Below are 14751 nucleotides of genomic sequence, written 5' to 3' on the forward strand. Positions count from 1 at the left end.
TGTCCTGGAGGCCCACAACGGCAGACGCGAAGTCCTCCCCAAGGCAGGGAGCACCCCCAAGGCTGGAGCATCATCCGTGGGGTGGTGCCTGTGACAAGGCTGGGAGCATCTGGGAAGGGACCGAGCAAGACTCTCCGGAGCTGACAATGAGCAGCTGTGGGAGCGACAGCAGAGAGGAGAAGCCACTCTGGGGGAGGTGCGGATCCCTGTCCGCAGCAGGGTTTGGGTGATGGTTAGAACTGGGACAGAGGGACTTGAGGCCATGTGGGACTCGGCCTCCTGGTGGCTGAGGACTGTGGCAGACACATTGGAAGGGACGGAGGAGGGGGTGCCAGGGGAGACAGATGAGGCACTCAGGGGTCCTGAGCTTCTGAGGACGGCGGATGCCCGGCGAGCACATCGTGGAAGTCCCAGCACAGCAGGGGCTGTGAGGCCGAGGCTTTGGGGAGAGGACAGGAGGGCGTGCCGGGACTCAGAGGCCCTGGTCCCCGGGAGGTGCCTGGGCACAGGGGAGGCAGCCCCGTCACCTGTCCAGGCTGCCGGCCTCCTGGCTGTGCTCCTGTTGGTGGCCGGTAGGGGACACCCTGACAATAGGACCAGCCAGCACTGGACGCCCAGGCCAGTCGTAGGTTTGTCATCCCAGAGACGGAGGAGTCGTCGTCCCGAGGTGACAGCACACGCAGAGGAGGAAACGCTCAGCTTCCTGGCGGGCGGGCGGGGACCTGACCGGGCTCTGCCGTTTCGAGGCTGATGTCCGCCCCTCAGTGTAGGACACATGCACTGACTGGAGAGAAGCTGGACAGGTGCACACGTAACTGCGTGCGCCAGCTTAGCTAGAAACCACGCTGCACAAGCAGACTCGGAACGGCCTGCACTTTGTCGCGGACGGACTCGCACCTCGGCTCTGTGTCTTCCTCAGTTCCAGTGGCAGGTGCCGCCGAGGGGGCCCGGAACGTTCAGTTGACCGACCTGCACTGGAGGGTCAGAGCTCGGGAAGCGATGGACCCAGGGCCACCACCACACCGTGCCTGGGTGACCAGGGAGTGTCACTGCGTCCTGTGAAAAGAGACTGCTTTTAAAACAACAATCACAAAACTTCCTTGAACTTTTTAAGTCAAGTAAACAGATATGATGGGGGTGGTGGAGAGGAACAGGTAAAGGGGCATGAAAATCAACTACAATGTATATTGAGAAGTAAAATAAAATTTTAAAAAAGTAGATGCTCTAGTTCCCCCACCATGCAATGCCCTGTGCCACCACAGGACTCTGCAGTCCCCACCAGGAGGATGGCCCTTATGAGATGCACCACCTCAACCTTGGACTTTCTAGCCTCCAAAATGTCAAGAAATAAATTTTGTTTCTTTATAAGTTAAAAGAATAAAAACAAAAAACCACTAACAAAAGGGGCGTGTCAGAGCATGTGTGCTGACATTAGCCAGCACAACAGCGTGTGTGGCTGCGAGTTGCAGACAGAGCACCTGGTGGTCCCCTGGGAGGGGAAGGGCACCCACCGAGCAGAAGGAAGGCAGGAGGACAGAGACTGCTGGCCACACAGCTCAGCACTTGGTGCAGGTGATTCCTTCTGAGAATGACTCAGTCAATGAGATGTAAATGTTGAATCAGTGAGAAAGTAAAAATTAAAAAGTAAGTTTTTTTATTATTATTTGTGCCCTTTTAATAGTAAAAATTATTTTATAAGAGACATACGAAGTTTGGTGGCAAGGGTTTTGTAACCCACTAACAGGGTCTTGCTGAAGGCAGCCCTGTGTGACCACATATCGGGATGGGGACGAGGAATTAAATCAGAAATGCAGGAGTCAAGTGTCAAGGTGGCACATTCTCTGCAATCTGACTTAGCAGGATCCTTGCTGAAATGTGTGTCCTCTGTAGAAACAGATATGAACTCCAATGTTGAGGTCGAGAAGAGGGCTCAGAGGAGCCTGAATATAATTTGTCCAAGAAGAGAGACTTTGTCACCATCAATAGAAAACTAGTACAAGGCCAATCTCTATCTAACGTGGTGTCTGACATCATGTTGCTTATTCGACACGTGATTATGTTCACAAACATTAAGCAGGGAAGGGACATTGGAAGCCAAGTTCACTGGACTGAAGAAAGAAATAAGTCATAAATATTCCAAACGTTTTGCGTTCGAACAGTCAACCTGAGAAACTCCTGTTATTTTGATTGCCCTACCATGACCCGAAACCTTTAGTAACACTTTGAAGTGATTTTTATACTCGGCTCAAGTCTTGTAATAAAATGACCAGAGTCTCTTAGTAGTTTCAGCTCAATTTGGACCAAAAGTTCCCAGCCTAGTCACTCATTTCATTTACTAAATCCTAGATCCACCTGAGTTTAAGGACATTTCAAACATGAGAAATACATGCCTCTTAAAGCAATTAACACTTTCTGTGGAAAAAAAAACCTGGTTGGATGGGCGCGTCTTTCACAAGGTGATTTTAGCAACAGCCTCTTCCTTTTTCAACCACCAGTCATTGTTTTTAACCACACAAATGCAAACTAAAGCTAAACTCTCATGCTAATGTAGCTATTTTCTTTCTGTGACTTTACTCTTGTGTTCATGGGGTGATTATTATTTCAGTCTGAAGGTTGAAAGTAAAAAATAAACAAATAAAAGTAGGAAATCTCTTTCCAATAAAGAGTATCAACACTAGAGATATATTTTTGCACATTATGGAAAATACACTTGAGCTTACATTTAACCTGCTCTTTTAATCTCTCCACTTGGTCTCCTAGTACCTGCATATGTGTGTGGAGGTTTGGGGGGAAATGGTGAGATGCTTTTGATCTCATTTGCGGGTGGTGGAACCACAGGCATTCTTCCTGTGCGGTGCGTGTGCATGTGTGTGCCTTGATTGGCGTTGTCCTCGGCTAAAGTTCCTACATCAGCTCTTTGCCTCCTGTTAGGACTGGATTGGAAAGGGGAGACGACTTCTAACTTTCATCATCTGGAAGGAGACGGGCTGCAGGTTTTCTTCTCTTTTGAACAGTTGGGTGGTAAATACAGATGCTCCTAGCAGACCAAGAAAGATTAGTTTGTGGAATCCACTGTGTTCAAGGCTTGTTCTTGGTCGTGTTTGCATTACATCACCCTGAAAAGCTGAATAGATGACTATATTTATAATTAAAGGAACATTGAATGTTTGAAAATGGGGCAATCTGGTCTACATGGCCTAAAAGGTATACTTTATAAACCTGTCATCTTTATGCAAAAATGTATTTTGCTTTTGTACAACTGTGAATAATTGTGCAAAATATAAAACAGTGTTTTCTGTGGGCAAAATACTGAAGGTGAGGTGATATGATATATCTAGGTGGATTTAGAGAAGCACAGGTTACCTAGGGAACGAGGACACCTCGGTGCTCAAGAGCACACGCTTGAAGAAATGTCTTGAATGTGCCCTTAAAGGAGTTGGTGATGACTTCCCTTAATTGTGGGACCAGCGACCTCACGTCAAGACCCAGCTGCTGACTCAGGTCTCCTCCCCTGACCAGAGGCCCAGGCTCAGTGTGGGCTCCTAAAGACTTATACAAAGATGCAGAAGACACCAGTGCATGGTTTTTAGAGATTTATTTCAGACTGAGCTTCAGCCCCGTCAAGGAGGACGGTGTCAGAAGGCCAGCGCCTCCCTTTCCCCCATGACATGAGGGAGACCTGTGTCTCCTGCAGACTTCAACAAGTGTGTTCTTGAGCTTTGCCATCAGTTCTCCTGGTTCTTATTCACGAATGATCTTTCTATAATCTTCACATTTTCACAGGGTCAGGGCTTATCCTTTATTCAGGCTCAGTATTTCTTATTTTTTTACCTTCAGGCTCAGAATATGTCCCTTCCTTAACCGTTGTGGTACTTATAGATCGCACGTTTGTGGCCACCCCAATAAGCAATACAGCTATTAAGGCATAAATACGACCAAGGACCAGTCTCAAATATACCAATGCTTGCTTGCTCTGTGTTACCGAGCGCACTCGTCTTGGAGGGGGTCCGCTGTCCTGACTCCCACCAGCACCCTTTCTTTGGCACAGTGGAGGGTCCCAGCCCACATGGCAGTGGCAGTTCTTCCTATTGTTGCAAACTCCTCTAAAACTGCACTTCTCAGGGACACAGTCGTAATTCAGTGAACTCATCGTCTCATTGCAATGGTTATCTTTACAGAACATATCAGGAGCACAGGGCGTACCCACTCTCACGTGTCCAACATCTAATGACCCTGTCGAACGGTGTGCATCCACCCCCAAACAGGGGACCCCGTCTATTAAAGAGTGATGGAACGAGACGTGTTCCTGTAATCGGGGAATGTGGGTGACGTTCGTACATTGCAGCCTCCCACACATCCTGTCTCTTTCGTCACAACGAGCATAAGCGAAGGACTCTTCATATCTATAACAGTGGCCAAATCTGTTGGCTACTGTATTTATACTATAGCACGTCTCATCAGCGTTGTGAGCGTGTGCACCAAAGATTTCCTTGCAATGCATAGAGCGGTCTGTGCAATTTCCTTTATAGCAGTAGCCCTCTTCAGTGCACGGGGTGCCATCTTGCATGTAAAAGTCATCAGGGCATGTAAAGGTGTCACCCTGGCAGTACTCTGGGAGATCGCATATATTTCGGATAGGTCTGCACAGAGTCCCAATAGGAGAGTAGGTGCAGTTCGTGCAGCAAGCTCCTACATGACAGGCGCTTCCAGGTGTTAACTGACAGTCACTAGTACAGCACAGAGTGTCATAACACTGCTTGAAGGAGCCACAGTCACACTGCTCAGTCCTGTCCACTTTATAGTTTCCACAACGAACGTCTGTTTCATTTATAACATGCCGGGATTGATGGAAAGCGCACCAGCGTCGATGGTTTACTATGTTTTGAATATGCTGATAAGAACAATTACTGAACGCGTCCGTCAGTCCAGGGAATCGGAACATGATACAGGACGTCCTTCTCTGGCATACGCAGTCCTCAGGGGAATCGTAACTAAGGCCAATAGTTCTCCCAATTTGATTGGTTACTATGATAGATAACAATAAATAATGTCTGCCTAGTTCACCAGTAAAGATGAGGCCAGTGGCAGAGCACAGGCCATAATCATCCGGCTCAAAGTCAGCTTCATGTGGTCTATCTTTAATGATTATTACTGATGAATGAGGCTGATAATTATCGAAAAAGACTTGCTTATAATAATTATACATTGGACTTCCTGGCACTCTAAAATCATTGTAGGAGGAGACTGGGTCCCTTTGATCATAAATGGTCATCAAATAAAAATAGTACCCAAAATGCAAATTATGTAAAAAGCTGTCAAGTAGCCTGGAGATACGTATCAAATACGTTACACATGATGTAACGTTGTTGAATATACGATAGATTGAATTGGCAGCTTGTATGTGGCCTTTCACAATGGCTTCATGGGATGAATACAATGTGCTAGAGAGCCTGGGTGCCCCACTGGTGTTTGCCACAGAGAAGAGGGGGTCTATGACCTCCCGGTGTCCTAGTCTATACATAGGACCCGTTGCATTGGTGTCGGCCACTATCTGAGAAACAACATGTTCAAACCTGCTGGAATCCTTGAGAGGTTTGATTTCATAGGCGAGGTCATCCAACTTCATGATCCCTTCAAGGCCTCCATAGCATGTGTCCACGGTGACCATGGATAGAGGAATGTCCTCCAGGTAGCCCAGGTAGTAACAGTCTGGAGGGATGTAGGGGAAATCCATCTGCAGGGCTCCTTGGTCATCCTGAGTCATCACCAGCAGATGTCTGGGCCATAGAAGCTTCCTGCGCCTCATGTGGATGACATGTCTCTGGCCCCCAAAACGCAGGCTGTAGGAGAGCCAGCCTGGCACCTGAACGCCTTTGCCATGGTGCATCTCTTTCCTAGGAATCACCACCTCTGAGGAGACATAGCGCCATGAGGGGCGGCCTTGAGAAGACTGGACTGGAGCCAGGAGCGCCCAGAGCCCGAGCAGCCAGACGGCGGCCTTGAGGACGACCTGTCCCTCTGCCAGCCTCATACTCCAGCTCAGGGGTGTTTGTCTGGAGGGAATGGTTAAAGGGAGTGTCCTCAGTGGAGCCAGGGCCGAGCTGTCTGCAGTGGCCCCTTCCCTGCCAAGGAGAGAGTGACAGAGAACAAAGGCCCCTCAGGCCCCAGCATCCCAGCCCATGTTGGTTACCTGGACAACCAGAGGGAATTAGGCAACAGTCCCAGGGTGTGGCAGTGGGGGGCCCTGGGCCATCTGCCAACTGGGCTGGAGGTGGGATAAGAGCAAGGGTCACGTCTGTGCATGCTCACCTGGAAGGGAAAAGGGAGAGGGGGCACGGGTGAGTCCTTTTACCAGGATCCGTCTTTTCTTATGATTCTTGAATATATACCATGCAGTTACTACATTTTCTAGAGCTTGTCTACAAATTCTGCTACCCATGTCACACTGGGGCTGTTTCTATGGGTTCATATTTCTCTCTGCTGTGGGTCACAGTTCCTCATTCTTTGGCATGTGAAGGTATCCACTGTAAATATTACCCAGTTGGGTGTTGATTTTTTTTCCTGTCCCTGTAAATGTACATGTATTTTTCTGATTTTTAGTTCATGTGTTTGGAAACAACTTGATGTTTTCGTATTTTGCTTTGACGCTTTGTTTGGGGTCACCAGATCAGCAGTTACTGCAGGGTCAGTTTTTCTCCAAGACTATGTAGAAGCCTTCCGAGAACTCTACCTGGATCTCCCTGAATTAGGAGAATTTTTCACACCATCTCTTGGGAACAGAGACTTCTCCTCACCCTGTGGGAGCTCCAGGTGCTCTCTCTCTCCCTTCCCTGTGGGTCTTTCCTGGCTTTGGGGTTTCCTCATGGTTACTGGTTATAAAAACTGAACTGATTAAAGGCAAAGACAGGAGTGGAGTTAGACTGGCTTGTGCACAACTCACAATATGCCTCACAGCTTTGGAGGGTTTCTTTGTTATGAAACCTGAGTTAGGAATGTGTAAACAAATGCAGGGTGTTCATACTGAGTGGCTGGGTCTGAGGGACACCCCAGCAAGGCATGCAGAGCTGTTCATGGGGCATTCATATCAGTTTCATGGATCTTGGTCTGACATTCTGGTCATTCTAGGTTTTGTAAGTTCCCATATTGCGTTTGCAAATCCCTCTTTTCATGGGTGAGTCTCTTTATCTTCTCCCCTGCCCCTACCCTGTGGACCAGGGCTCCTCCGGCCTTCACTGGGCACTCAGGTTGCTCTTCACTTTGTTGTGATCCTGTTTTCCAATCCATAAAGACAAGACGGTGGCCAACTGTGATTACAGGGTGGACTGAGTTCACGGGAGACCTGTAGGGCTAGAGCTCCATTCCCTAGCACACCCTGTATGTGGCCCCCAGTGGCCCTTCAGAGTGGGCTGGGGCTATGATGGCACCAGGTCCTTGTGGTCACAAGAGCAGCCACAGACCCTGGGACCCGCATCCGCCATCCTCCAACTCCAGGAGCAGGGCTACAGCTCAGTGGGAAAGGCAGGCTTTCTTCCTGCTGCATTGTTTTCATGCTGTCCATGAGTTCTCTGACCCAGGGCTCTCTGCAGCAGCAGGACCATTAGTCCCCACAGCCTCATGGCCACCCACCCCAAGTGCTCAACGAGCTTTTCCTCATTGGCTTATCCTCGATGGATGTTTCCTGAGAGCCTAGAGCATTCAGAGCTCTGCCATGCAGTAGATGGGATCCCCTGAAGACATGGCAGATGCAGGGCCTTCATGAGCTGGGATTACATGAGGGAATCACAGATCCACTTTCTTCCTATGAACAGCTGATGGAAAAAGAGACTCTGCAGGGGCTGAGGCCACAGGCAGGAGGTAGAGGCCTCAGGACCCCAGCCTCCCCCACACCTGCTCCCTCACCTTGCGCCATTTTGGCACCCGGAAGCCCCTGCAGGTGCTGCTGAGCCACAGACCCTGCTGGAAGTGGATGACCCACAGGAGGTCCACAGGCCAGGGGCTGGGGCCATGCCACCCAGGCCCTGCCCTGCTGCTGCCCCCGTCTCCAGCACCAACATTCCTCACTACACAGCAAGCAGGCCCTGGAACCCTGCCTGACACTCTACACACACCAGCAAAGGCTTCCTCCATCTCTAGGTGAGCCCGCAGCCCCCCTGAGGTAAAGAAAGACTCCTCCCGGGATAGGACAGGACTGGACAGTGGCTTTATTGCTCTCTCATTCTCCGTTCCATGGATGTTGTCTCAAATTCACCCATCATCAGCCTGTGCCAGATCCACGGGCTGGGTCCTCTGGTGGTGGAGGAGGTGCTGGTGGTGACATGGCCATGGAGGCCATGGTGCTGACACAGCAGATGCCACTGAGAGCTCCAGAGCCCATCTGGGCCTGCTGGACAGGTCTGAGAAGGAAGGAGGCCAACCAAGTCGGCTAGTGGACAGAGGCCTGCAGATATGGGTGGGCTGGGGGCGGCAGGTGGGCGCAGTCGGCACCCCAGGTTAGGGAACATCCTGCTGTGCTGTGTCTTCAGTTTCTTTGTCAGAGGACAGATGATGGACAGAGGAATTAATAAAGTCCTTTCATTCACACAGACACCTACTGATCTCTCGGTTCCTTGCTGATACTGTGTGTAAAGTTGTCATGCCAAATGAACACATATACCCCTCAGTATGTTTTAGATCTTCCTAGTACTTACAAGATACCAAAAAAAGAGTGTATCCTGTACATGAGTGTGCATGCAACTGCACACGTGTGCATGTACAATCGTGTGTGCACATGTGCATGCAGATGTGCATGGCGTGTGCAATCATGAGCATGTACATGTGCGTGAGGGTGTGCATGTGTGGTTGTGTAATCATGTGTGCATGCAGGTGTGCATTGTATGGTGTGTGCAATCATGTGTGTATGCACGTGTGCATGTTCATGCAGGTGTGCATGTGTACATGCAGATGTGCATGTGTGGCATGTGAATCATGCATGTGCACGAGTGCATGCAGGTTACGTGTGTGTGGGCATGCATGCGTGATGTGCATTTGTGCATGTGTGTTTTGTGCTCCACTCCATACCCCTAGGAAATGGGCTTGAACACATGGAGGGAACTTTATAAAAGTTCGTATTTACATTTGAGGAAATCAATACTTGGGGGGCCTGACTTTTCTGAAAACTTTCATCAGCCTTATTGATTAGGGGTTTCTTGAATCACAGCATTATTTCTCGTGTTCGCTCTAACTCACTAGTTTCGTATGTCTTTAAAACAGCAGCACGTGTGTGGAGAGTGAAGTCCGGGTCTCTGGACGGGGCAGGTGGGACGTGGAGGGACAGCGGGCTCCGTGGGCCCTTCCGTGTCCTGTGCTCAAGGAGGAAGTGAGTGCAGTTCCCCGGGACGCAAACGGGAAAAAGAGAAGCAGGAACAAGATAAGGACGGGCGTGAGGAGTGGACAGAGGCTGCCGGGCTCTCACGCCGCCCGAGTCCCCAACGCGTCTTTTCATCGTGAGTTTTGAGCAGAATCTGCTCCTGCCGTTGACACGCATGTCACAGACGCTAGGACTGAGCTCCCTGTGAGCCGACGGCACGTGCCTGACCGCGAGGACGGAGGCCACGGCGATGGTCCGGGGACAAGCTCATGTCACTCTCAGGAGTCTGTGACGGAGGCACAATAACCACGTGCCACAAACCACACCCAGCCTGGCCCCGCCCACTCCGGCGTCGGCTCCTCCCTCAGCCCCGCCCACTCCGGCGTCCGCGCTTCTCTCTCAGCCCCTCCCCTCTGCGGGAGGCGAGAGCCCGGATGTTGCTGGTGTCCGCCGTTGTCGGCTCGTTAGCGGGCGCTCCAGACGTTCTTCAGCCAACGGAGTGCGGAAGAGAGCGTGGAGCGGCGCAGCAGCGGCGGACTGAGGAGGCTGCTGGGGCAGGAGCCAGGGCCGAGGGCGGGAGCGGGGCCGAGGGCGGGAACCGGGGCCGAGAGCAGGAGGCGCGGGGCGGACCAGGCAGGCCCGGGTGAGGGGCTGTGACTCCCGACCGAGGCCGGGGAGGTAGCGTCGGGCTGAGAGGGCGGCGCGGGGCCGTGGGGAGGGTCCCCGAGCCCCGAATGTGGAGGGAGGGGATGGAGACGGCTGTGCCCGGCGCTGACGGGGACAGGAGAGCCACCGCCGTCCCTCCCCGCGCCGCGCTCGCCTTCTCCGCGGCTGCTGCGGAGGTGGCGGGGAGCGGTCCCCTCATCGTCCCCACAGTTCGAGTGTCTCCTGAGTCTGTTGTGACACTTGCATCACCGGTGGCTTTTGTGCCGTCAGGGGTGGTGGCGGTCCCTGTCACACCCACCGTCTGTCAGACGGAAGAGCTCTGTCCAGTGCTCTGTGAGCGCGTCTGTGTGACGAGTCCCCTCCGCCCGCCTTTGTCTGGCACAGGATTGTATCTCCCCGTGTGTGAAGGACACTTTTCTCGGGTATAGGACTCTCGTTTGAAAGACATTTTGGTTTTTGTTTTTAAGTGCGCTGGCAGTCTGAGATTTTATCCTAGTAGAAAAACTAATCTACTTTAGAGTCACTTTTAAATGAGCAGCCAGCCTATGAGCAAATGCAAAGCCAAAATTTCAGGTAAGTTGACTCAGTTCCCAATATTTATAAGTGATTACTTAGGACAATGCCCGGTATGGAATGAGTGTGGGGTAAGACAGAGCTGTTAGTAGTAGTAACAGTTCAGTATAATTTCGTGTTTCTCCTAAACTGATCAAAGCTGAACCCTTCTCAGTCTTGATGTGTTTATACTAGTGATCACTACTCAGAGAAACTGATTATTTCCTTTGAGGAAAGCAGCCTGGCTTCTCACGTTCATCTTGGTTTAGTGTAATACCTCTCTTCTTTAAAACAAAGAAAAAGATCGGTTGAGTGTCTTTTCACTTTGAAATATTTATTTGCTAGTTGATAACTTACTTTTAAAACTGTTTAGTTACTGAAGGAAAATATTTGTGTTTCAGGAAAGTCTTTCAGTTGTTTATACAACTTACTGTCCTGCTCAGTATACCGTGTATGAGCCAGTGATTCGACTTAAAAGTCAGATGAAAACTCAGCTCTCAAAGACCCTTCAGCTCAAAAGAAGTTCAGAGCATCTTATTAGAACCTCATCATCTAAAGAATTTCCAGCCTACCGAATGTTAAACATTTCAAGGCATTCTGCATGAGATTGGTGGAACTGGTATGTTTGTTTTTCTCTTCGCTAGGATAGGATCACTGATTATAGTTTTGTCTAAAGAGAATCTACTTTATTATTGATAAAGAGGTTTTTTTTTTTTTTTTTTTTTTTTGGGACTACCAAAAAGCTGCAGTCAACTATATCAAATTTTTAGCATTTAAAAAAAGCATATTAAAGATGTCAAGCTTTCTGCCAGAGATGATTATGGTTTCTTCTAATTGATACAGATTTTTAGAAGTTTTCTATTAAACAGAAATGTTATTAGGACAATTAAAATGTTAAATGTATGAAATTTTAAATTGCCTTTGGAAAGAAAAATGTATGCTGTAGTAATGAGATGAAAGAAATGTATTTTTAAAAATAAGGTATATATGAAAAAGAAACATCTCTTAAAGCTTTCTAATGCATGGGAAAAAACTGAAGGTAAAAAGAAATTTTTAAGAAATTTTTATTTATTTGGATCTCGAGTTTGTTTAAATAGGAGAAATATAAAAAGTTTGACTCAGGCCATAAGTACTGTTTTAGAGTAAATCATTTAATATCTGTTCTATTTACTTATTGGAGGGCAAGGACAATGACTTACCTAATGCAGAGTAGGCAGTCTGTAATTATATATTGACTTTTTCAGATATTTCTGAAATCCACAATGGGGGCAGAAATGGTTTCACTTTGGCACAAATCATTTCTCCTTCTTTGGGGTCCATATCCTTGTTTAATTAAAGCAGCCTCAATCTTCCTTTATCCTCAGAACACCATCTTCCTTTTACCCCTAAGTATAGCTTCTGCAAACTTATCAAATTTTCACACCGCCCCCCTAACTGGCTTTCTTTCTTTAACAGGTCCACCTTGGTTAATTTTGCAATAAGGGGCATATCAATGTTTGTTGTTAGTGTTCTTATAAATATCTTGTTAGCACTTGACCTACCATACTCTGTAAGCTGTTGCTTTTCCTCCTCTTCCTTTTGCATACTTCTTTTTGCATGTATTGTTTAGAAGAATAGATTTTCCGCTAGTGTTTTAAAATTTAAAGCTCTTTAACTCCTCATTAACATTTTGTAATCTCCTTTTATATCATTGTACAATTTCAAAATGTATATCCTTGGTTTTTCCTCTTTCATCAAGGTTTTTGATGTGATTTTGTTATGATTACTGATACAGTAATTGGATCCTAAGAAAATGGTTAAATTTTTATCTTACATGTATTAGGATCTTGCCAATACCTAAAGTATGTTTTCACATTTAAAACTTAGAAACTTTGTACCTTTCCCTCCCCTACAAAAATAAACTTCAGTCTCCTTGAAATCCTTACATTCATAGCCTGCCATTTGAATCTAATGTCCATCATCAGCCAAACAGGCAGTCTGCAGCCTCCTTGGTGTACCATGGACTTTCAGTGCAGGCCTTTATCCCTTTCCAGGCTGCATCCCAGCCACCCCTTTATCTCTGCTCTTCCAGGATTGGGCTCTCCTTCCAGACCATCTCTTCTTCTCCGTAGCCTTCCTAACCAAGCAGGTAGGGTCAGAAGTGATTTCTGTGCTCTCATGGCATTTCTTTTGTCTCATTCTTCTTTGCCTTTTGTCATGATAATGGGTGTATGTTTCTTACATACAGTAGTTGTCAGAAAATGTTGGCTGAATTGAAGTATGAGGCACAGTACATGGTTTTTACATGTAGGTCTTATCTCTGACTAGACAGTAGGCCCCACGGGGGTCAAGCATCATGTCTTTTTATGTAGAGTCTATTTGTCGATTGACTATTGATAGAGTTTGGTTGTGTTGTTCCCTCCAAAACTCATGTGGAAATTTGATCTCCAATGTGGCAGTGTTGGAAACTGATTGAGTCATGGGGTGGATCCCTCATGAATAGATGAATGCTCTCCTTGGGGGACGGGGGATTAATGAGTGAGTTCTTGCTCTATTAGTTCCCGCGAGAGCTCGTTGCTTAAAAAGACCCTGGCACCTTCTCTCTCTCTCTTGCTTCCTCTCACCATGTGATCTGCTTTTGCCTGCCAGCTGCCTGCCACTTTCTGCCATGAGTAGAAGCAGTTTGAGGAAAGTCTTTCTCTTTATTTCTGATAAACATCATTGCTGGGTATAGAATTTTTGGTAGGCAGTTTTTTCTATAATAATTTTTAATATATAATCTCACTATCTTCTAGTCTCAAAATTTCTACTGAAAAGTTTGCTGATAGTCTTATCAGGGTTCCCTTGTACATAACGGGTTGCCTTTCCCTCGATTGTTTCAAAATTTTCTCTTTGTCTTTAAATTTTGTTATTGTTTTTTTATATAGTTTTTGTACTTTAACTTTTGACAAGTTGATTATGACGTGTCTTGGTGGTGAGTGGGTGTCTTTACATTTATCTTATTTGGTGTCCATTAAGCTTCTTGTGTGTGGATTTCCACATTCTTTTTCACCCCACTCAGACTTGGGAAAATTTTTTATTTCTTTAAGTATGTTTTCTACTTATATCTCTCCCTCTTTTTTTCTTTTGGTGCTCTGATCATGCATAAGTTGTTTCTCTTGATCTCTTGATGGTGTGCCATGACACTCTGTAGCTATATTTACTTTATAAATTTTTATCTCCTCAGATTGGTTGACTTACAGTAACTGGTATTTTGGTTTACTAATCCTGAACATTTCTATTGAATTTTTTGTTTATTTATAGTATTCTTCACATCTGTGCTTTCTGTTTTCTACCTTTTTTGTACTTTTATGTCTTTGTTGAAATAATTTGTTCTTGCATTCATTTTCTGATTTCAATGAGCATCTTTATTAAAAATTATAGATGCTCCCTGGCTTATGAAGGGGCTATGTCCAGAAAAACCTTTTGTAAATTGAAAATATTGTAAGTTAAAAATGTATGATATACACTTCTCATACTAAGCATCACAGGTTAGCCTAACCTACCTCAAACATGCTCAGAAATTTTACATTAGCCTACAGTTGGGCAAAATCATATAATATCATGTCTATTTTAAATAAAGTGTTAAATAATTTATGTAACTTATTGAATACTGTATTTAAAATAAAATAAAGAATGTTTATATGGCTACTTCAGGTATAGTTTCTATTCAATTTGTGTCACTTTCTCAGCACCATAAAGTAAAAAAGAAAAAATTCAGTGTGCATAAGTACAGCTCAATGTCACAATTTCCTCCTCAAGTTTTTCTGCCCCTTTGAGGCTCCAGCAACTGTTGTCAGTCCATGCATCTGGGTGTTTTGTGAAATCCTCTTGGAAGGTGACAGACAAAGGAAAATATCATGTTAAATGTTAAGCCTCCTGCCAGGTGTGTGACTGTAAAGCCTTTACCCACTGGTTTTCATTTCTGCTCAGTATATTATGAGTCCCTAGAGTGGCACTGTCACTATACAGGGCCACCGCCCCCACTATAAAACAGTCTGATGAGCTGAAAATGGAATCTCATGCTGCTGGTGATGTTGATTAATATTTTATATCAATATAGTAGCTAATTTGGGGATCTTAAAACTGAAAAGCTTTCTAAGCACACTGGTGGTGGCAGTAGGTGCTTAAGAATAGGGAAATTTATGCATATATCACTTTTTACTTTG

At 46.6% G+C, this 14751-nt stretch overlaps 1 protein-coding gene across 1 annotated transcript; it reads right to left on the bottom strand.

Annotated features, from left to right (window-relative positions):
* Window positions 1–829: 829 nt before the first annotated feature.
* On the bottom strand, window positions 830–6031 carry LOC134372899 (disintegrin and metalloproteinase domain-containing protein 21-like). The gene is made up of 2 exons (XM_063090200.1): window positions 3832–6031; window positions 830–969 (listed from the first exon to the last, which is right to left on the bottom strand). Exons 1-2 carry the CDS (start codon window positions 6029–6031, stop codon window positions 830–832), a joined length of 2340 nt encoding a protein of 779 aa, XP_062946270.1.
* Window positions 6032–14751: the final 8720 nt, after the last annotated feature.

Source organism: Cynocephalus volans, chromosome 3 (genome assembly GCF_027409185.1).
Source record: "Cynocephalus volans isolate mCynVol1 chromosome 3, mCynVol1.pri, whole genome shotgun sequence".
In the NCBI taxonomy this organism is placed as follows: domain Eukaryota; kingdom Metazoa; phylum Chordata; class Mammalia; order Dermoptera; family Cynocephalidae; genus Cynocephalus; species Cynocephalus volans.

Coding starts and splice junctions, on each gene's coding strand:
- LOC134372899 (XM_063090200.1), bottom strand. CDS start 6,031: ATGAGGCTGGCAGAGGGACAGGTCGTCCTCAAGGCCGCCGTCTGGCTG. Junction 970..3,831: donor GACATATTCTGAGCCTGAAG/GTAAAAAAATAA, acceptor CCTCCAGTGCAG/GTCGGTCAACTGAACGTTCC.